Source organism: Anas acuta, chromosome 3 (assembly GCF_963932015.1).
Source record: "Anas acuta chromosome 3, bAnaAcu1.1, whole genome shotgun sequence".
Taxonomy (NCBI): Eukaryota; Metazoa; Chordata; class Aves; order Anseriformes; family Anatidae; genus Anas; species Anas acuta.
The window spans coordinates 51,651,879-51,674,954 of record NC_088981.1 but is presented as its reverse complement, the minus strand read 5'-3'; the positions used below and the strand labels follow the sequence as shown (position 1 = coordinate 51,674,954).

Below are 23,076 nucleotides of genomic sequence, written 5' to 3'. Positions count from 1 at the left end.
AATAACATGAAGGAAAGCAAACAATTTCACAAGTGGTTAGTAACAAAGCTCCCAAACGTGTAACTGTGCACAGGTCTTTTGTGATGGCAAACTCATTTTTGAAGGAACAAATGAACATTCATATGCTCGTTCACCAGCAACTACTTTTGCAGATGTGCAGTTGTCACATTTAAAGCAGTAAGCCTAAATTACCACTCTACACAGAAAGTGCATGATTTCATCAGCAACCTCAGAATGACTCCAACCATCATCCACATCTCACGTAGATATGTATGAAAGTTATAGGAAGGTAACTTTCAAGGTGAAAACCATTTTGTTCAATCTCTTCTAATCCATAGGAATCCATACTGACCACAGTTCAACATCACAGGTAAGCTCATGCCTTTTAGCAAGGCTAGTCTAAACACTCCAATTTGAGGATCTTTTTACCACCTCAGGTCTCCCGAGACTCTCATCTAACAGGTAATCAACCACATAATTCACTGTTGATCTTACCTGCCGGGTGTAACGATCAATTTGTGACTGTGCAGCAGGAGACAATTCTATATCTTGAGCTCCATACACCTTCTGAGCAATGATCCTTATTTTTTCAACAATAGGAAGCTGCAGAGACAGAGAAACAATACAAGTATGAACACAAGCCAAGAGAAACTTGGATCTTATTTGCTGAGTGAGAAATCTGAATCTCTCATTTAGATTCATCCTTCTTAAACAGGCTTGCTAACAAGCAAAGGGCACTCATGATGGATATGATGCTCAGCTACAGGTACATGAATTAGAACCATGATGTCAGCTACTCCATTATGTAGAAGCTGCACTATTTGTGCATTACAGAGTTAGCAGCATGAAGTCACTAAACTCAGTTCCAAATGCTATGAGTATCCACATCACATTATTAATCTCAAATTGAATGTGTGTTTTACAGCTTCCACTTGAAGGCAGATTCAGACTTTCACATTTAGGCCATTAGAAATCCTTTCACAGATTTTCAGCATACAGCTCTTTGTGGAGAGGTCATGAATTTACTTTTTGTGCCATCATTTCTTTAGGGTAAATTCTCATTCCTTTTGTTTTGCATGGCCTTGAAGACAACAGTTATGACCCCCTATAGCCTATTCTAAACAAACCAACCTCTTCTGCTTCTTTCAGTGTGAACAGGATGATGAGGGATGGACCATACCTCTCTGCCCTAGTTCAGCTACTTCAGTGCTGACCACAGATGGCCAGAGATGCATATGATACCCCAGGGGACACCTCACCTGTAATTTGTACTTGAGCATATTTAAGTCACAACACATGCAGAAGAAATGCTGAACAAAGAGACATCGCTTGGGAACGAAGACTTGGTAATCTCAAGTAAGTAATATACAAAAGTCACCAGAAAACAAAAATGAACAAGGGCACGTAGTTGGTATGTCTATAACAGACTACCCAGTGCATTTATAGGAAGTTCCATAGCTAATTATATTTTTGCAATGCCTATCTAGAAGTAATGCCTTTTTTTTTTTTCCTGGCAAAAAATGCATCAGTTAAAGGGCCCATGTCAAGCTGACCTTTTTTTTTTTGTAGTTATGATTAAATTTTAGAAAAATGAATTTTTAAAGTAGTCTGCCTTTACAGTAATGAAGAACTGCAGTAACAGAGACATCACAAGACAAGAAGCTTGCCGGGCTTTCAAACAGCCTAAATATAATACAGCTAAAAGCTACTAAGTCTCAAATAGAATCCCTCCCTTACATAAGAAATTTCAGAGAGTGGTTTAAAGATGTACCACAAGACACCTTCTGAACATGCTGACTACATGATTATTGCACCTTAATTGGGTAGAATGATGTCATGTTCCTGACTCCAGGCTTTTTAAATGAATCCAAGCAGGGCAATAAAATCTAATGAGGATTAGAGATAACACATTGTGAATATCCTGGATATAATTTCTGGCAGCATTAACCTGAGTAGAATACCTCAGTGACATGGATAGCCATCAAAAGATGAAAACTCCTCCAGGTTGATTATTAAGTACATTCATGCCCACTGCAGTCTAGAGTGCAGTGGAAGAAATGCAAAACACATTTGTTAAGCTTGCCCTTTGGGCGCTGTTTGCTAATAGAAACGGCCAAAGCAAAGGCAAGAGGAATTCCCCTCCTTGTTACCAGTATGCCAACATCAAAGCTAACAGCTTTCTGCTTAAATCTCAGTAAACGCATTGAGATGGAGATGCTCATTTAGATTCAATTTGCATTTGCCTCAAAATATTTCAAACTAATTTGACAGCAGCATAATTACTATGTCCTCAGCCTCCTTCCAGCAACTATAACCATAGTTTCCAAACAGACTGCAGCAGGTTTCTGGCTAGCATCACCACAGACTGCTTTAACAAAGGCAGGGGCACCCTGTCTCCCAGGATCTGCTACGTTTCTTGCATGACTGAATCTGTGCTGGACAGTGGGACGGTATTCTACAGATTTATTTTTTTTAAAAAACATCATATTTTTGGAAAATTTTCAAGCCAGTAACCACACCTCAAATTTTGCAAATTTAACCTCAAAAGAATCACCAGTTGGAAAGCAGATGCAAGAGCGTGACTGGCAAACAACACTGTTTTCCTGAGACCACCACATGCACATGTCAACTGGGTGAGGCAAGCACATGATGTTATAAAGTTTGAGCCTATTTAACCTCACAATGCATGTGGATGAGACTTGGCTGAGCACAACCCAGACAGAAAGCAGCAGGGGGGCACACATTAACACAGCCCATGTATGTGCACACTGTCGGAATATGCTTCCTTCCTGAAGTTTCAGAAGTAAGCTGAAGAGTCCACTACACTGTGCTAAGGATCCACCTGCTTCCTAGTATTTAGTGGGATCTTCAAGGGATCATCTATTTAGAATCACAGTGTAAGAACATTTTGAGCTAAAAAGTTTCCTGTGTGTCAGTTAGCAAGCAATATTGCTGGAAAATTTAATTTAAATTTAACCTATAGAAGTATTCTCAAAAAAAAAAAAAAAAAAAAAAAAAAAAAAAGCCATGTACTAGATTATATGAGAAATACAAATTAATTTCAGGTGAAAATAGCATAATGGTACTTACTAGAAAAGAAGTCCTTGTAATTCAAGAGGGTTTTTACGCATTTGACAAAGTAAAACTCTGGATGTTTACAGGACACTTGTAGGAACAATTCTATGTTGTTTTTATCTGGTCTTTGTGGGCAAGTTTAGCTTTAAGTTTTCAACAAATCTGTTGATTAATCAGCACTTTACTGTGGAAATACTTTCATTGATGGTAACAGGGATCCACCATATGTAGCAATGTTTCACAGTGCTAACTCATATGGAAAAGAGTTTAGCTGAATTCAAAGGGGCTGAAAAGTAATTTAGTACCTAAATAAATAAGATATTTTAAGCAGATTTCTACTCCAGCTGATACCAAGCTTCTAAAAAATCTTGTGAGCTACCTAGTTATACCTTAAACACCTTGGCAGAATATCTGCCAGCAGAAGCCACATCTCTCAGGCATTTCGAAAAAAATAAGTCTTTCTGTATCTGTCACGTATTTCATCCAAGAATTTCCTACAATAGCCCAGGGCATTCCTGAACTAGTTGTTCATTCACACTGTGGAGTTCCCTTCCTTGGAGATCTCGAAAAGCCATCTGGACATGATCCTGGGCAGCCTGCTCCAGCAGGGAGGTTGGACCAAATGACTGCCAGAGGTCCCTTCCAACCCCAGACAGTCTGTGATTCCCACTCTCCAAGTGCAATGCACCACCTTCAGCAGCACTGATGCAAATGTTTACAAGTCCTCATTAAAACCTTCTCAATGAAAGAAGAACAAAAAGTCCTGCCTGGATGGTGTGGGTAGAACTGCACCCTTACAAGCACCAACCTAGCCCCACAGCACCTCTGCTAATTGACCTGCTATGGTGACAATGATATTTAAACAATGTGCAGACAACTCAAGTGTCAAAAGTATGTAAGATTTAGGATCAGCAATAAAAGCTGTTCCTGTTTCATTTCCTTTAAGGAAGGTTATGAATGTTATGCAACTAAGCACATTTAAGTAGAGGACAGGTGACAGCTACACAACAAGCAACATGAATTTAGACAAAAACTGACTTTTATAGATAGCAACTATGTATTAGTACTAATGCTGATGGAATCGTGGCTTCTCCAGAGAATTCTTTTCAAATTCAGTTTTAACTTCTTGAGAAAACAGTGGTATGAAATGCTCAAGGTAAATGTATACTGAATGTAAGAAGGTGCTACAGGGCCATACTGCACGAGTATCTGCTGACAGCTAAGTAGCTTTGGTGTTGCTTTGAGAAACAGCTGATCATCCAGCCCTACTAGAGGCAATATGCATTTCTGAAATCTTGCACATGCAGAGCTACCAAAGCCATATGCTCCTTCTGAGACAAGCACAAACACACATGCTTGTTGAGGCTGCCAAGCACCCACACCATAAACAGGATTAACTCCCAGCTAAAGCCTAACAAGTGCTACAGCAAAGGCGCACAAACTGCTTTCACAAGAACAGTATCTGCGTAGCAGTCCATTTCAATATTTGATAGAGAACAATCAAACCAAGAAACCAGCAGTAATAAAGAGGAGAACCTGTCATTCTCTAGACTGAGCTGACTATCCAAGATGAAATCACACCAGTGTCGTCATTCAGCCATACTGCTGCTTCCAGGCCACCTTGCAAGACATGACATTAGTACAAATTAATGCTGTCTATACACAGTCTTCAATCTTCCAAAACTATCATCAACATACTTTTTACTACAAGGTAATATACTAAGCTTTAATTTATGCTACCTTTTACTAACATTGCTTTTACTCTCTCTCTCAAGTCAGAACAGCAGCTTGAAGATTATCATTTTTACAAGTGGAGCTTGACGAGGATTTCCAAGGACAGCAGGCCAACTTACATGGCCCCTCCTTGCTCCTCCCTCACTCTGCTGCTCACACTCACCCTTGTGGCAGTGCAACCGAGAGGGCAGCACCACTGTTTGTGCAGCTGCACATACCAGAGAAAGTGATCCAGGCTAAAACATAACACAAGAACAAAAAATCGCTATCTTAACCCAAATCAGTTTGCAGATCCAGTTTACTGTAAGGACAAATAGTGAAAGAGATGGTTTAAACATCATCACTGCAGAAAGAAACAGTCAAAGCGTTGGAAACCGATCACTGAAACATATTGGCACAGAGAGTACACTGGGGCAGGGATGCTCTGCTAGGGATGGGATTCTTGATATTGGTCTTTTCAAAAGTCGGTACTATGTGAAATGAGACATTCACATTACCAGGGACCTGGCTAGGGACTGCACCTGGGATTCCCATCTTTGCACACACATCTGGGCACTTGACTTTATGACTATAAGCTCTTTGGTTACTGAAGAAAGGAGTTCGCCTTCTTAACCGCCCAGAGCCAATCTCAGAGATTGCTAAAAACAACTCCTGGTCCTTCCTTCCCTCCTTTTTATTAAATACTCCTGCTGACTCCTCCCTACCAAGACAGGGTCCAACAGAAAATGTCTCTGAAAAGCCAGAGCCAACATCTGTAAGTCTGTAGTCAGTCTTCATTCTGTGAAGTCCCAACAAATGGCACAGCTACTACGAGAAGCAGTGGTGTTATCTAGCTTAAATTGAATACCTGAATTCAGTCAGCGTACCTGTCTGAAAGGATCTCTTCACAGTTATGACAAATATTAAATTTACACTAATTTATTACCTCAGAAAACTTAAGATTTGCTGAAAAACATGCAGTTAACCAGAGAATATGGAAAAGCCACTCACTGAACCATCACTTGCATTGCACACTGGGTACTTCAAGCTCTTTAAACATTCGTTTTAGTCCCACTGCCTATAATATTGCCACTACTTCATTTATGTGATCACCAGCCTCTGGATTTGTCATAACAGAAATTCTTAAAATAGTTTAAAAGTCAAGGCAGTGGCACTTTAAAAAAAAAAAAAAAAAAAAAGTTATGCATTCCCTGAAAGCAATAATAAAGAACTAGTGCTTTCACTTAGCACTGGTTGACTAAGTGGAACAGTATGCAGACATCACTCATTCCTCTTCTTGGGAACATGGCCAAATGAAAACATATGATGGGAGTATGGCTGAAGGTGCTGTGCGGGGTGACAGAGTGCAGTGCTAAAACAATAGCTGACTCTGCACATTCAAACTCCTACTTCTAGCTTTTCCCTTGGATAAAATAAAAACACATTTATTAAAGTATCTGTATATTCTGGTTCCAGAAGATCTGTGGCTGACAGAAGGATTCCCAAGTCTCTAGCACTCTTCTTCCTTTGTTGGCACAGGACGAGATTTTGTTTTTTAATTTGCGGAAAAGCATATTCAGTCAAGTTAAACAGTTTGTGAATCAACACCTAAGCCTGTGGCCTTAGAGATTTATATTCCATTTCCCCAGCTTTGAAATCCCAGCTGTGCTGGGAAGAATATTGCTTCATGAGAAGAATAGGAAAATAATAAAAACAAACATAAAAGTGCAGTGCCGTCACAGGCCTACACACACCAAAAAGAGATGGAGTGGAACAAAGATAGCTTCCAACTCCAGAACATCCCATTCAGTGAAAAAAAGTGTCCAGACTCCACCAAAACCCCTTTGATGGGAGCGGGAGGAGAGGCTGGTACAGCCCCGTGGGATTCTTCTTTAATGTGGCTTCACTGCTAAACGCTCACTAGCAGTGGGGTGGGGGAAGTAGTTTAAATACTAGCGTATCCTAGAGGTAAGCACAGCCGGCATTTCAAGATGGGAGATGATCTTCATTGCCTGTTAGGAAAAGTTTCTGTAAAGGAGCATATATAATTTTATTTATTTATACTACTCCAATAGTGCTTAAGGACGTCACTGAGTGTCTATACCTTGCTGAACTGTGCCTTATGTAGGACTTAACAAAAGAAGTTATTTGCCTCCAAGGCAAAAGAACGGAAGTATATTGGGCCAATGAGACAGAAGACACGTGATGAATGGTTTCCACAGCCCAGGTTATCAGTGGAGGGAGAAGAAAATCTCCCCACTTCTTAATTACACTGGAATTAAAAAGGTGACCAATTTACCAATGAAGAGAAACATCTTCTGCCTTGGATCTTTTTCCTGGAGCTCAGTGTCCTCAAAGGCAGGCCCTATGAGCTCCTCTTGACTGCCCTCCTCTTAAGGCCACTGTCCTTTCCCTGGCTATATGTACAACCTGGTTCATCCTTGTTTTTGGAGACTGCTGGCAGTGGATGGAAGAGAAGCTAATGCACACAGAGCTCTGTTTTGGTGCTTCCCTTAGCCTCCTCTGGCCCATCTCTAACAGCTGAAGCTACAACTGGAAGAAATGAGCACACACCACACTGCCATAGCACAACATAGGCAGGGGCAGCCAAAACTGGAGGCTGAGATGCTCAAGATTTGTGCTAGTTATTTCTATGCTCCCAGCATAGAAAATACTGGTGCTGAAGCTGTTGACTGCTTGAATGCCTCCCCAGAAGTGCTGCTTAGCCTCACATTCCCCATGGATGGCTTCAGGTTGACAAAGCTCCCCTTTGTTCTGCAGGCTGGACAGGCTATTCACTGCACTCAGCCAAAATATTTGTGTAATCAACTTCCACAGTACAACCTGGAATTATTTTCACTTGTCATGATATTACTTACAGACAGAGCACTAGCAAAAATAGATAAACTTGGAAGACTGGAACAACCCCTTCTCCTCCCTCCCCTTCATTACCTTTACACTCTTCAACTTAGTTTTCCAACACAGCATAAATCAGTGACTTGAGGTGCTTCAATCATATTTTGCCATGTTTTTTTAAAAGGACAATGCTAAGTTACTGACTGGCCAGATTTGCTGATCCTGCCTCATGCCATTTGCCTGTCCTTCTCCTCTTTTATCTCCTGGAGTGTTTGCCGACCACATTCCTACTGCCTTGTAGGCAGGGGCAATGCATCTCAAAAACCCAGTGCCTGCCTTCATTCAGACCTATGGTCAATACCCCTTGGTTGAGGAGAGCTGCTGCAGCCATCAGAGAGTTTAACAAAGGAAGAAACAGAAGAGACCCCAAGTATTCCCCTCCCAAAAACAGAGAAGTCTCACTTCTGTGAAGGAAGGAAGGCTCCCCACCAGGCATGCACCAGTGGGGAATATAGCTTACCTCCCCCACCACACCAAGAACAAGCACTAACGCTAGAGAAGTTTGGGAATGGGATGCGTATGTTTCCATCCTCTCCTATCCTCCCCACAGTTATCTAAACTCACTTCTAATGGGTCAGTCAACTTTGAGTAATAGCTTTCTGCTGCAGCTTAAAGACCCATACTTCAAGAAAAGTGAACCCAGAAAGGAAGTCAACAGTGATAAGAGAGTTGATATTTTGATATTTTCCATATGTAGCAAGAATATATATATATGTTTTAAAAAAGCACAAATTATTTCACAGAGTTCAGGAGGCCTTTAAAACAAACCCATCCTCCAAACGCTAAAGAGAAACAGTTGGCAAGAAACTGATTCAACAATAAAATAAGGGGTTAGTTTACACTGGAGGCAAAAATTCATATTAAAACCACACATTGCTACAGAACTTATTACAACTACTGCTAATAATTGTTTAAACTATATTATACTCTGAAGCCTATCATATAAAAATCTCATCCTTGGTCATGAACAACCCCTCCCTCCTCACCCCCAATTCCTAATACTGCAAGCATTTCATAGCATACTGTACCTGTTTATGTCCTTTTCTTACACTTTCATAGTGACAACAGAGCAGGGGTTACTTGTCAGAGGCTGCTTTTTGACACCGTTACATATATATGCTCCCCAAATAATACATGCAGTATTCTTTTGAGTACCCTCAAAGTATGCTTGAAGCTTATTCTGTTCTCATTTCAGCTCTTGAAAAATATTTGTTCACCTAATACCAAATGTCAAATGAACCCTTGCTAAAATCAAAAAGTATTAAAAAAAAAGTACAAACATTGACTAGTAGGATAAAAACAAAAGCTTGACTGCTTAGAGAAATAAAGAAAATGTGAAAAATAATCTAAAAGTGGGACAGCACTGTGTCATGTAGAGACACCTCAGGAAGTTTAGAACAGACCAACTGAGATGTTTCAGGGAATATAAGCAGACAAGCACAGTCCTCTAATTAGACTAGCTCACTGTGATACTCAACAGGACCACTTAGTTGAGCCCAAATCCTGAACTGGTACAACTGTGTTGTGTCCACTGTCCAGAATCGCTCATTCAGCACATGCTTGGATATTACTTGACAACATGGAACAAATGTATAAACATATCTCAGGATTCAGAAAAAAAAAAAGTGAAAAGGCTGATCCTCAGCTTTTTACTTGTATTTGACAGACAGAAGAAAAAAAAAAAAGCACCTTTCTCGTTCTTCTCACATGATATGCATTTGTAAACACCTTTCAGCCTTTGTTTTCAGATACATTTGGAAATTACAAAAAGCACTGCAAATAGATATATGTCACTTGGAAAAAATCCAAAGAGTACCCAGTTGTCCTGGGCTACCCTGCAATTAGAAGACACACTGACAATCAGTAATATAACTTGCTGCAAACTTTGGCCTGACTAGTAGAAAGAGTTCTAAAACAGTTTCACACGTAAGGGAGTTGGAATTTTGTTTCTGAATACTGAGGGTAATGTTTTCTTCAAAACATCAAAATGTTCAATGAATCTATTGCAGCTTTTACCTTTTCCTACAGTGGTCTGTGCTGCTGGGAGTTGTTCTAATTATAGACAGCTTTGGAAGTAAATTCTGATGAATTTTTCCAGACTGAAGAAAATGAGACACATAGACATCAAAGGACTAAATGGAGATGTGGATTAAAGGGAAGCATGGAGTAATCTCCAAAGACAGACAGAGATATGAATGAAGGGGCAGAATGAAGGGAAAGAGAAAAACCCACAAACCCCATCAAACTTGAGGCAACTGAGACTTGAAAGTATTCAAGCAACTTGATAAATCTTTATAGCAACTGCTGGAACTGCTGCAAAAAGACAAGGGACAAAACTACGTCCTAGCACTTACACCCCCTTTTAGGCATAATGACGGGAGAAACCATGTGTCTGAATCCCATCTCTCTTGTTTCTTGACTTTTCTTTCATGGGTACCCCCCTTTGAACAGTAGAATTCAGCCCTCAAAACTGCTGCATCAAAAAAACCCATTACAACCATAATTAACATCTGGTTTTCCTTCATGTCTCCATGAGCATCGTGAGTAAATGACCTACCATACCTTACAAGTGACAGATCTTCTGTTTCACTCCCCTGTCTCCAAGTTGCTTCAATCCCCATCCTTTGCCCAGTAAGAATGAAACAGAAGCCCAAAACTGGTATTTTAGTGGTTTTGTTGGCCTGAATTTACTTTTTTCCCCAGTACTTTAAGATTTTTATATGTTTTTATAAAATCCCTTCAACATAGTTTTGAGGCTTATAATATTTGTTTTAAGTTACAGGATATTAAGGTGATGTAAAGATGTGATTCATTCCCTCTGTGCTACAATCACATTGCTTATGCAGTACAGCACAAGAAGATGTGCTTGGGAAGGACATTAAAGTAGAAATCAATCTCATTTTATTCCCTCACAGAGGCAGTGACCAGCCCTACCAATCCTTTCTACTCATTCATGCCACCAGATTCTTAGTTACACAGAATATAGTAACTTCAGAGCTTAAATATGGGATTCATCAAATGCTTGTGTGCTATGTAACACAAACGTCTCGTGGGGAAAACTACTACGTGTGTTTCTGAAATAAACTTTTTTTTTTTTCATTTTATTATGCAAAAAGCATAAAATAATATCCTTACTTTCCAGAGCATCTCAATTAGAGACAAACTGAGAAAGGCATATTCATTGTTTGGCTGTAAAAATGTTCCATGGACAAAAAGGCTGGAACAGATGCCACAGCACTTCCATTCCCAAGGTACTGCCATCAATTATGTAGGCAATTATATAAGGCAGTATTTAACACTAACAGGAGCTGGCTGGGTTACTGACATTTGGGAAAACAGTTTGGGAGGTGAAAAGAAGAAATAAAATGTGTGCAATTGATACAAGGTATGTATCAGGGAGGAGATAGACTGAAAGACAGCAAGTAGGGCACATCTACCTCAGGCTGAACTTTTTTCTGGCAAGAAGAATCAAAATAGGAGCTTTCAGCCATTTAAAAGAATGAAGCTAAGGTTCTGCTGTTAAGAAATAGCACTCAAACTTATTTTTTTCCCTAAAAGAAACTTAAGCAGTGCTGTCAAGTGGGGAACAAGATCTGAAATTTGACAAGGGCTGCGTTGGTGCCAGATAAGTCTATTTTGCTGCCCAAATTTTAACCCACCCGCATTTGGATAGTCAGGAAGGTCCCGAGAAATTGTTTATGCAATTTCTCTAGCAGTATGTCCCTCCAAATGTTCTGCCTTTATGTATGGTGGTACTCCAGCTCAGTGCTTTCAGGGACACACAGCCCTTCCCTGCAAGCTGCTCCTCCTGACAGGCTCACCTTGCTGTGATGTTACCTTGCAGATGACTGCAATAATAAAGTTTCTAAGACATGGAAAAAAAGTCACCATCTTCAGCAGAGATAGCATTGAAACTTGGAACAAACTATTCTTTGTTAGGTTATCTAACAGCTAAGTGTATTAAACACAAAGCCCAACCAAGGATCAGAGGAACAATGATAGGTGGAGGAAACCTAATGATGTAATCAATGAAAAAACCTTATCAGTGGTAATTACAACACACTGAATCAGTTGTTTCCTAAGACCATCCAAGCAGTAGGATGAGACCATTGTCCCTAGTGAGAAATCCACCAAGATGAGTCAACAGGAAGACACTTTCCTCAGAAAACTTTGCAAACTAAAGAGGTGACAAGTACAGAACTCATTATGGGATGCAGCAAGAGCAGTTGGGACCATGTAAAACCTTTTTTCTTTTTTTTAAACAAATGGGAGATTTTTGAAGGGGAAAGGAAATAATCAAAGCTGATTGGAGAAGAAGAGCTGTAGAAAATAGAGGGGAAGAAATGGCTGGTTGAATGTAAAGGTCAACAGCAGCTTGTCACTGAGCCCTGTGCTTGATCAGCACAGTCGGTTCCCTGCCCTGTGTAAATTTGATTCCTGACTGCCTCCTGCATGGTTGTGCTCTCTGCACGTGCAGGTGTGAACACCACGGGGCAGGAGCAGAGGTCTGCATGCCAGCAGTTGGATGAGACATGACTTTGGGGCTCCTGGTGCTTCTGCCAGTGGCTGGAGCAGGACAGGGGGGTGGGGGCTGCTGGACAGGCTAAGGGCCCAAGGCCCATAACGGGAGCAACCCATGTGTTGTGGGGCCATATTGCAGCAGCAGACTCCAATCCTGATCAGTAGGAGAGGAGGCGCAGGATCAGGCCACCCGTGCTGTGGGCATGCAGCTGGGTGCTGGTGAAGACAGAGCTTTCTCTCTATGTTAAATGGTGCCTTGGACAGATGTGCAGTGCATACATGCTATCTCTAACACCTTCCTCTTGCAGGGAGTGAATGTTTCAGAGAGCCACAAGTCAGTGCAATACTTACGTGAGACCTACTGCAATACCTACGGTGAGACAGTAACCGTATTTCATTTTACATGACTGTCAGGAAAAGCTTCATGACTTGTATCTTTGTGAAGTCTCCTACAACAGTTTGTAGATGATACCTACAGATATATTTTTATGCTAAACATGAACTTATCAAAAACATTCAGTGCACTAATAATAAACGCTACCAGTAAGTATCCTGCGACAAAGATTGCTTGCTCTCACCAGCTTTTATGATTTTAAGCAAAGTCCCTTTCCAAGTACGCTAGATAGCTTTGTTGCAACATTCTCATTTTAAATCCAAAACTGATGTAGCAAGCATTCATAAAAGAAAAAAAAAAAAAAAAAAAAAACTTACCTCCAAGCTGTAGAGGTATTTGAAACTGTTTTTCTGATTGGCTGCCTTTTCCACAGCTTGAGCTAGTTTTACTGCTCCTCTACCACCATCCGACCAGTGATTGCAGGGTACAGCATCAAAAGCTCCAGACCGCTTTGCAATCTCACACACCAGATCAACCTCAGCAGGAGAGTCAGTTCTGCCAACCAAACAGTTCTGGTTTGTTTAATAATTAGTTCTATTTTATAATCTTATACATTTAGCATTACTCTACATCTGTAGCTTTTATATAAAGTTGACATATGCATAGTACTTTTATATGCAGCATGTATACTTACATTTCCGGGACACCTTTAGTAATTGTTATAACTAATTAACATGGACATTAATATTTCCATAATATATACTTTTTGTTGCTTTAAAACCTTAAGAACAAGCAAGGATTTAAAGGATATTCAGGAGGAAGGAAGAGAAGACAAAAAGGAGGTAGGAGGAAAAAAATAAAGTTCTTCAACACTTCTTCTTCATGCCCAAACTATTTAATTTATAAATCAAGAAAAAGTGTGAAATTTGATCTGTAAATTTACTCACAAAAGTAACAAATGAACAGACTTACTTGAAGACATTTAGAGCAACCACAACAGGAACTCCAAAGAGCTGAGTAATTTGAATCTGTTTCTGTAGATTACAGCAGCCATCAGCTACCAGCTGGAGGTTCTACACAATTAAATAAAAATTAATGGAAATGGTCAAATACATCAAGCCTGCTCCTGCCAAATGGAATGTTTTAATGGGATTTTCCATAAATTAAACTGAACATAAACAGTGCTGATCATGACAGTTGCGGGCAAGTAAAATGTTTCCAGACAAAATATTTTGGTAGTTATTAATTCTTAGTTAAATTAATAAGCAACAGACATATTTAAGTGATTACGCAGTGTCCAAAATTTGTACATGAATGCTTTGCTCTTTTCTAGGACATGAGAAGAAACTGCAGCTGATGATTGGCAATATAAAGGATTCAAAAAAGGGTCTGTGGGCAGGTTCACACAAAACACTGGCAGCCTTGTTGCCTGTTCCCCTTTCCCTCCTACTCTGATCAGTGGCTTCCTTGAAGGAGATAGCTTCACATAGTAATGCAACAGACACATGTTGCCCCAAAACTGGGGTGGATGGCAGATCATTTTTCTCCTCAGCTACTCTGGTCACCTTGTGCTCGTGTCCTCTTGTTCTCAGAGGACAAATCAATCTATGGGCAGAGGAGACACCTTAAATCTCTTCCATATTCAAATGCAGGAAGAATGGACTTGGATCACAGCCCTTTGTGCAATGCCACAGAAACACGTCAATAATGGAAATCCTGCTAAGGTACTCACACATCCCACTGACTTCAGAAGGATTAGACCCACAGAGATGTAGTTTATAAGACTTACACACTTGGGAGACTTCAAAATATAGAGGATATAACACAACACATACATCCACTACTTAAGTCAGATATGTGCACCTATATATTCATCAGTAAACACAAAGTTTGGAAAATTTACTACCTCTGAGTTTCTGAAATGTGCTATTTAATTGATGACGTTAGATACATATTCTAATCTATGCATGTGTCCCAGATAAAACCACATTACTAGATTTCCTTATTTACTCTATTACCTCAGACTTCGTAGGGCTTGTCTTAATTGCAATAACACACATATCCTTAGCCTGATATAATCAAAAGTCTTAAAGTGGCTGTTTGAATTTGTATTCAACCTAAAGGTGATCTGATTGTAAAACTCTCAAAATACCAGAGGACAGCAAAGAGACAAAGAAAACAAACTTGAAGAATGTACTTTTGTTTGAAGAATGACATCCAATTTCAGATTAAGCCTGCTGTTTAATGAACAGGTTAAGCTGTCATGAATTGCAGGGAGTGTCTTTGACCCCTGCACCACTCTGCCCTTGTGCTGCCATGAATGCCAGAAATGCTTGAGAGGCTATATGATGGACTTGAATGAAGAGCTGATCAGTCTGAAAACTTACTGATCCTTGAAAGTTCACTGAAAAGTTATTTTTTAGCTGGTTCAGTTCCTCAGTACAATCTACCATGCAGTGACACACATAGCACACACAGGAGGGAAAACCACCAAGTGGTTTTTAAACAAAAACTCCTCCTAAAGTTTTGTAGTAGCTCCTCTTACCTCTTCTGTGTATTCCTTCTTCAGGGGTGCACCAGCAGTTACCTGGAATAATAATCAAAGTCACCACAGATTTAACACTTGTCATGATCCTAAGTAGTCAGAAATGCACTTTTGCTTCTTTTCTATACTGCCTGGCAGTACAAATATGGCACAAAAAAAATCATAGGGTGATTGCAGCCTCTATTTTATTGCAAGTTACACCGATACAAGGAGAGTAGCAACACTTCCCACTGTATCTGATCAGCAAGACACAGGTAGTTACTCAGCAACTAGTTGTAAAAGATTTATTAGAGAATGTAATTGGACCCTGTTCTACATGTTTAACGATGCACCAGCAGTGCAAAGACAGTGGAAAGCAACCTCCAACAGTTGGCTGAAGGAACAGCTCTGACACAGATAAACAGAAGACAAACATCATCTTTGGGTGCTCTGTAATTATTGCCCATGGCAAGGAATTTCATGCAAGTAACTTCCTTTGCTGGAAAGAAAACAGGTATGGCAGAGTATGACTGGTGTACTATTCTGAGCCTCCCGGGACCAAATATATCAGTCTCAGGTACTGGACTTGGTCACTTTTCTCCTAGGCACTGGTCCTGGTCCATTTTACAGCTAGCTCCCAGTAAAAGTATCTGGCATTCAGCGTAGCTCTATGATGTATTACATGACCAAATGAAAGCTCTATACTTGCTAAAGACACAACTCAGACAGAAACAGACTGCTATGAGGACATATTCAAGTGGTGTATTTACTAGATTGAATGATAAAGTACATGACAGTATACCAGCCTGACATGCAAGAAAGAATGTTATTAAAAATAAAGAAAACTTGCATTAGAAGTGGACTAAAATGATACAAAGTTATATAATTATGCCAACCTGAAAGACTGGAAAAGGAAAAAGTTCAGCTCTATGAGATGATTTGCTGTAAAGAAAACCACGCAGTCCAAAATTTTGTGGCTGCGACAACAGCTCTGGTATTTTCATCCAGTAAGACTGTTTCCCTGGCAGCATCACTCTCTTGCATACCGTCGGGCAAAAAAGTGTTTTTAGGAGCTTAGTGTCTGTCTGCTCGGCTAGCAGAGTCCAGTCTGATTGTATGACTGAGGTGTACTTCTAGAATCAGTTATCTATACAAGTGTCTTCTTGGCTTAAATAGCAAAAAGTGATACACTTCTGGTACATTGAGAAAACACTTGCACACTTGTACCATTTACCTTTGCATCCCTGAGGGAATTAACCTGAGCAGACTAAAAGGACAGAAGGAGTTCCCATTATTGCAGTGAAAGAAATCTCAAAACTTTCATAAACAATGTTCCCTACTTCCGCTCACATACTGCAGCCTGAACTTTCGTCTCTGTCCTCCTCAGCTGCCAACTTTCCCAGCTTGTGACTACTTCAGTGCACTCAGATATGCTATTTCAAAATGCAGGGAAAAGAAAATATATACATTTTATAGCCTTTTTTTTTTTTCTTTCCTCCACACAAACAAACTTCCCTCCTTCACAAGATTTAGTGCTTCTTCAGAGCTCTTTCATCCCTCTTCTTTCATTTGTGCCTTTGCATTTCTGCATTGCCTTTGGAGCTAACAACTATGTGATGAGGTAAGTCAGAGATGGTATCTAAATATCGATCCAAAAGCTATCCCCATTGTTTCTTAAACCAAGATATTTTACTTATTTCAAACTTTAGCGACAATTTTATTTTCCAAGGAAGGTGCAAAAACTTACATTTGGCCCACCTCCATGCATCTTCAAAGCCCTCACTGTAGCAACAAGTACGACCACACTGGGAACCAAGCCAGAGGCTCTGCATTTGATGTTGAAGAATTTCTCCATCCCGATGTCAGCACCAAAGCCAGCTTCAGTCACTGTTAAACATTAAAAAACAAAACAAAACAAAACCACACATAAAACATGCTTTCGGTTAAACACTGGGGGATACTTCTACTTTACCATACAGTGCTTTTAAATATACACCAGTACTCAGTTTTGAATGAACTTTCAAATAGAGGACTATTTACATTACTGAGTCTGATTAAAAAACTATTCCCAACCCAGAAATAAATTCTCTTATTCTTGATATGTACAATATGTCATCAAAAGTAGTCATATGGGGAAAAAAAACAAGCAATCCAAATGAGTTGGAATCAAAGTCTTTTACAAACATCTAGTCCTCCAAAATAGATATTTCTGTATAATTAGATTGATTTAAAATGTTTGAAAATTCTTACAGATATAAGACTTCCCTATGTTATTCCTTCTCCATCGATTGCACTGAAGATATGCTTTCTTCACAACTATCATATCTAAATTCCCCTGGGTCTGCAGAACTTTTGGTCATCTCTTGCTTTTGTGGAGCAGATGTTTAATTATAAACACAAGCCAGCATCTACAGTCACATCTCAGTCTCGAAGATGCTACTGAAAAGTGAAATCTTTACCAGTACTTTGCACAAAAGTGCTGTGAGATGTTAATGTAGTATGACAAAGGAAAAAAAAAAAATCTGTGCAGAATTAAGATATACCAGGTGAAGTATTTCTTGTAGAAGTATAGATAAAAGAGAAGATATTCTGTATTAAATGACAATCTCTTTGGAGATAATTTGCTCTGGTTTGTCAAATATCAGTTACTTCAAGTGCCTCTTTTAAGATCCAAAGGACTTCTTATTCATCAAACATAAGCACACTGCAATTCAGAAATTCAAGGGATTAAAACTATTGGCTGAAAATTTGCCCATGTAACTATTTTCCACCAGAACACCCTGAAAGATGGGATCAAAGCATGGCTCTGGAAGATGGGAAGGGACTTCTTGGCAGACAAGCCAGGGTGGTAAAATAGCCCTCTCTAGAGGCTTCTGGACCTGATTCCAAGCAGGGCTGGTAACATGCCCCCATAATCCCAAGCAGCTTGCAAAACCTAGCAAATTCCTTTTCAGTCTCCCCCCCTAGCCAGCAGTTTTGACTCTCAAGCTTTGAAGATGATCACAAGGAGCTGCCTGAACACTTGGGGGCTGGAAAGCTTCAGTGGGGTCAAGGAGGATGAGGAGCAGCTTCCAGATCAGCTCTTGCTTCCGTGGGAGAAAGTCCCTCTCGGTTGGCAGCTGATGGACTTTAGGAAGTCTCAGCCTTCGTGCATTTGTCCTCACTCCCCTGGCCCTCTTCCACCCCTTTCACTTGGCACAGGCTGAAACAATCGCCTGCACGGCTTGCTCCGAGGGAGGAAATGGCTGCTGGGGCTGGGGGAGGAAGCAAGAGCTAGCAAACAGGGCGGTGGGCATGGCAGGGAGCAGAAACCTCTTGAGATAGTAACTTGACAAGCGTCATCATTAACGTTCCCCAACATCGCTGTAATAAGTATGTTATCTTTTTTTAATATTCCTGAGAAAAAAAACATATCAAATATGGAAGCAACTACAAGAAAAAAAAAGGGGGGGGTTACACAAACACAATGATTCACAGGAACAAAGCTAAAGTCAGGACATGTCATATTAAAAGCAGAGCCAGTGATCACGTCTACTTTCCAGTAACCCCCATTCTTCTCCTCCAGCCTCTTACGTGGCTCAGGGTGATTAATGAGAACTCTGTCAGGAATACATAAGCACGATCAATCTTTAATATAAACAACAGATAAACTACCAAGTACTTGAGAGGGTGGGAAAATAATTTGTCTCTTACAAAGGTTGCCAGCACATATACATAGCAGTCTCCTAACGTTTCCAAACAAAGTTTCCAGGGACTTAATCCTTTTCATGCCAAGCTTTTCCAAGAGTCAATTTTCATTCGACTTTGGATCCCCCTTTCGCTACCTTTCAGCGAGCAAAAAGCAGAGATTTCAGCCCTCCAACAAGTGCAGGAACAGCACACATAGCACTTTAGGTCTCTGGGGAGGTGCTAGACTTCCTTCACCAGCCTAAAAAGCCAGGGCAAAAACCCAGACACTTATCTGTTTAACTATGCATATTCATCTATTCCCTGCAATGCTTTCCTTTGATATGGAGGGCAAAATGCAGGCTTGCCTAAACTCAATGCATGTGAACAGCCCAAACCCTATATCAACAGCAGAAAAGTGAACAAAACACGTGTGTTCAGTGACCACTACAACGCAGAGAACAGGTTTACTCAGATTGGAGAGGAATATCGGTGCTTTCTCAAATGTGAGGAAGGAAACAGGATGCAGTACAAAAGCTGCCTGGATGAAAGTCGCTAAGTCCATTTTATTTCCTCTGAGGAATAGAGAGAAGATGGAGTAATATGCCAAGCTATTATATTTTAAAATCTTTGTGCTGAAACACTTAATACAATTACTTTCAGATTGTTTCCTGCTTCCAAATTAAAGTGCCAAAGAAAAACAAATACAGGCCATGAATGGGAAGTTTCAAGCTAGTCGACATTCAGAGATTATGAGATAAAACAGCTAATCACTTTAAATGAAAGAACAGGAATGCAAAGTAATACATGTTGTTCTATTTCGGTTATCGTTTCTCGTATATGATTTGTCAACAGAAGGTAATTACAGCTTATGAGCGAACCGATGAAGATTTCAGGAACAAACGTCTACCTAAGCATGGATGTGGTCAGCTGCACCTCGGCTGAAGGCAGGGAAGTTTATGATGCAACTACTACTCCATGATTAAACAGTTTCTTTTTATTTTTTAACTGCCTTTAAGAAAAACACTCTCCTCCATGCATTTCTCTTAGTTTTAGACTAGGAGAGGCACTCTGAACTAAGAGCGTGGTTATCTCAGCAACAGCAGTGGCTGAATTGTCCATTTGGAGACCCCCTCATGTCCCCTGCAATACACTCCAGCTTCCCAACATCAGCACCCCACTACTCTGACCCCTGTGGTCCCCCTGAATCTCTGCTCCCTGCAATCAGGCGAAAGGCTTGTAATAGACACTAGGATGCCAGCATGATGTTAACTGCTTGCTTTGATTTCTTGGCCACAAACACAGTGGTTGTGATGAAAGTGAAGAGGTAAATGATTTACCTTCAGCATGCTTACATATTTGCCCTTCACTGCTAGCCTCAGAGTGCAGTCTGAAGGCAACATATCCAAGGTGGCTCAGGGCTGTTATGGCCCCAGGTTTAGCCTTCTGCTCCAAATCTCCTCCTTGCACTTCTGAGACTGGACAATGATCTAGACAGATACTAAAAGATTATTTTCTGAGCATAATTTTCAGGCCATACAGCTCTCCAGACTGTCACATTACATGGTCATATAAAGTGCAAAACCTAATTACAGAATCACAGAACGGCTGAAGTGGCAAGGGACCTCTGAAGATCATCTGGTCCAAGCCCCCTGCCGAGCAGGGTCACCCAGAACATGTTACACAGGATGGCATCCAGGTGGGGTTTGAATATCTCCAGAGCAGGAGACTCCACAGGCTCTCTCAGCAGCACGTACCAAAGCTCTGTCATCCTCACAGTAAAGAAATACCCTCTCATATTCAATCAGAACTTCCTAATTCTACAAACATTCTGCGTGATTTTATGCTTCAAATGTATAGTCAAGTATCATACAAATGATGGAGTCTTTAGAACGTAAATTACAAGTTAAAATTACATGTATCAGCAGTGCACTACCAGTACATTACTTTTCACAATGGCCCACAGGTCAAATCTAGCAATTAATATAGACACACATATCAGAAATTAATTCAATCAAAATACTCCAGTCAGTTCAACTTCTCACAGAAGACCCACATGAGGGTGACCAAAAGCTAAGCTTATTCTCACACACCAGGGAAACTTAGGGGATCTTATTTCAAAGTAACAGTAGGCAAAACACAACACACAATTGCTACAGGGCTTTCTACAGGTCATTTACACAATATCTACTTGACTGAGTTTGACTACCAAAATAACCAATAACCTGTAACTTTCTTTCAGAGCACAAACCTGCAACATCCAAATTAGGTTGAAAACAAAAGGGGGAGAGGAGGAATGAAAGCTTATAAATGTGAAATTAATCAAGAGAGATGATAGGAAGCCTGTCAGGCTGTATAAAGTCAGAGCAAGGATTTCCCCTCTGAGCAATTGATACCACTTGCTGAAGTCTCTAATTCCTCTTTAGGGTTCAGGCAAATGAACAAATCACTCCAATGGTTTTCTTTCTTGTTTGTAATTACCATAGCCTTTTGATGGAATTATGCCTTGCCAAGCACATCTGGGAATATTTTATCACCTATGCATGACAACAGCTTACATAGTCAGTGTCATGGCTTAAGCAGCTAATCAGATTTCACAGTCATGCTTAATACAAAATGTAATTTTTTCTCCACCTAAAAATGCATCTATCATGCTATAACTGCATAAAGTAGTTCCACATTAGGCTCACATTTACATACAGCTTAAACCCCTTACAGAAAGTGATTTTTTAAAAAGAAGATATTTCACTAACAATGTAATTTCATGTACACTGAGGCTAATTCCTACTGTAAGTAGCTTCTCCCTAGTCAGCACTTTCTATCAACAAATCAATGTCAAAACAAAACGCTTGCACCACAACAGGCCAAGTCAGATGCATGCACACGAGGTGAAGCTTTGGGACAAGAATTGTGAGCTTGGATTCCTGAACAATGTAAAAGGAAATGGAAACTCTGAGCTGCGAGCTGCCATTTACTCCCCACATGTAAACATATCTGTTCTGGTGCAGCTGTCTGCTGGTAAACTCAGGAAAAGAAGAGTTCAAAGTCACAGAAGCACATGAACTGTGAACCTGGATCTCAAGGCAGGCTAGCTGTAGAGTACTGATATGTTCTTGTTTAAGTGAAAAATATCAAGGTGCACAACCGCCAAGATAAACTAGGATGATCAGTGAACAGGATATCATATTCATCCCTAGCTATACTAACAAAAATAAGCCAGATGTTTGTCCATACTGACTGGCAATTCATCTGATGTGAACTTCCAGTATTATGACTGATTTTGGAATGGAACAGATTTTTATTTTTTTTCCCCTCCTTTTTCCTCTTTTTTCTCCCCCTCCCCAGCAGGAGATGGAGTTTTCCTGTTCATTTTTCTTCTGATGCGTTGTCAGATAGCATGCAACAACAGCTGGACACAAAGTCCAGCACAGTAGAAAACTACATGCAAGTATATTAAGAATGAGCATTTTTCACACCATGAAGAAAATACCTTCAATTGTCTCTGAAAGGTATATGCTGTTGTCTCACTCTGTCTCAGTTTTGGGAGAGAAGGGAATAGGAAAAATATCTGCCATTAGTTTGGCAGAACACAGGATCAATGAAAGGAACAGGTACTTTTTATTCTGTGCTAAAGAAAGATACCAGAGCAGCATGTGCTCTGCAGAGGTAAGGGCACTGAAGATGTCTCCAGTGATCACCAATGCAGATCTTAGACTGAACCAGCAGATGTGGAAGATTTGGCATCTTAGGTGAAAACCGTCACTAGTGGGTTTTCTCCAGGAAGAAGACCTGAGCAAAAGACATTCTGTTCTCAGAAAACAAATAAAATGATACTGAAGTTACATTCGATATTAGATTACTATTCACTGGAGACTCTGTGTAAACATCACTGCAAAGGTACACAGACCCACCTGCAGAGGCACCTCCGGTAAGAGATGCTAGAAATGCCCAGCTCCTGCCTCCACACTTACTTCCAAGCTGCAATACTCAGTGCTGCAGCAACCAAGACCTCTGCTGATAAAAATTTATTTGGAGTAAAAAAATCTGTAAGTTTTCAACTTCTCCACATAAAGAAAATGCATCAGCTGAAGAAAATATTCATATTCAAGTACTCTGCCATCCTACCTCATGACAGGAGCAATTTGATTCACGTTGCCTTCCTCCGAAGGACAGACTTTTCACATGGCCATGAGTCTTGTGTCGCTCCCTCCTGAGAGCAAACACTGCACAGGGGTGCTTGGCTCCAGGAATATCCTTCAGCTCAGTGTCAATTCCCTTCAGACCCCCTAACAAGCTATTTCAAGCTTTTGCGCAGAAACTTTTTTTA

At 40.3% G+C, this 23,076-nt stretch overlaps 1 protein-coding gene across 4 annotated transcripts in view; it reads right to left on the bottom strand.

Annotated features, from left to right (window-relative positions):
• Nucleotides 1-23,076, bottom strand: part of MTHFD1L (methylenetetrahydrofolate dehydrogenase (NADP+ dependent) 1 like) — a 149,339-nt gene that overhangs the window by 49,257 nt on the left and 77,006 nt on the right. For all 4 annotated transcript variants that reach the window (XM_068677083.1, XM_068677084.1, XM_068677085.1 and 1 more), the window contains 5 exons: nucleotides 16,831-16,970; nucleotides 15,105-15,146; nucleotides 13,532-13,632; nucleotides 12,937-13,114; nucleotides 496-603 (listed from right to left, as the gene is read on the bottom strand). In XM_068677083.1, coding sequence (XP_068533184.1) covers nucleotides 496-603; nucleotides 12,937-13,114; nucleotides 13,532-13,632; nucleotides 15,105-15,146; nucleotides 16,831-16,970 — 569 coding nt within the window. The remainder of the gene's footprint in view (nucleotides 1-495; nucleotides 604-12,936; nucleotides 13,115-13,531; nucleotides 13,633-15,104; nucleotides 15,147-16,830; nucleotides 16,971-23,076) is intronic.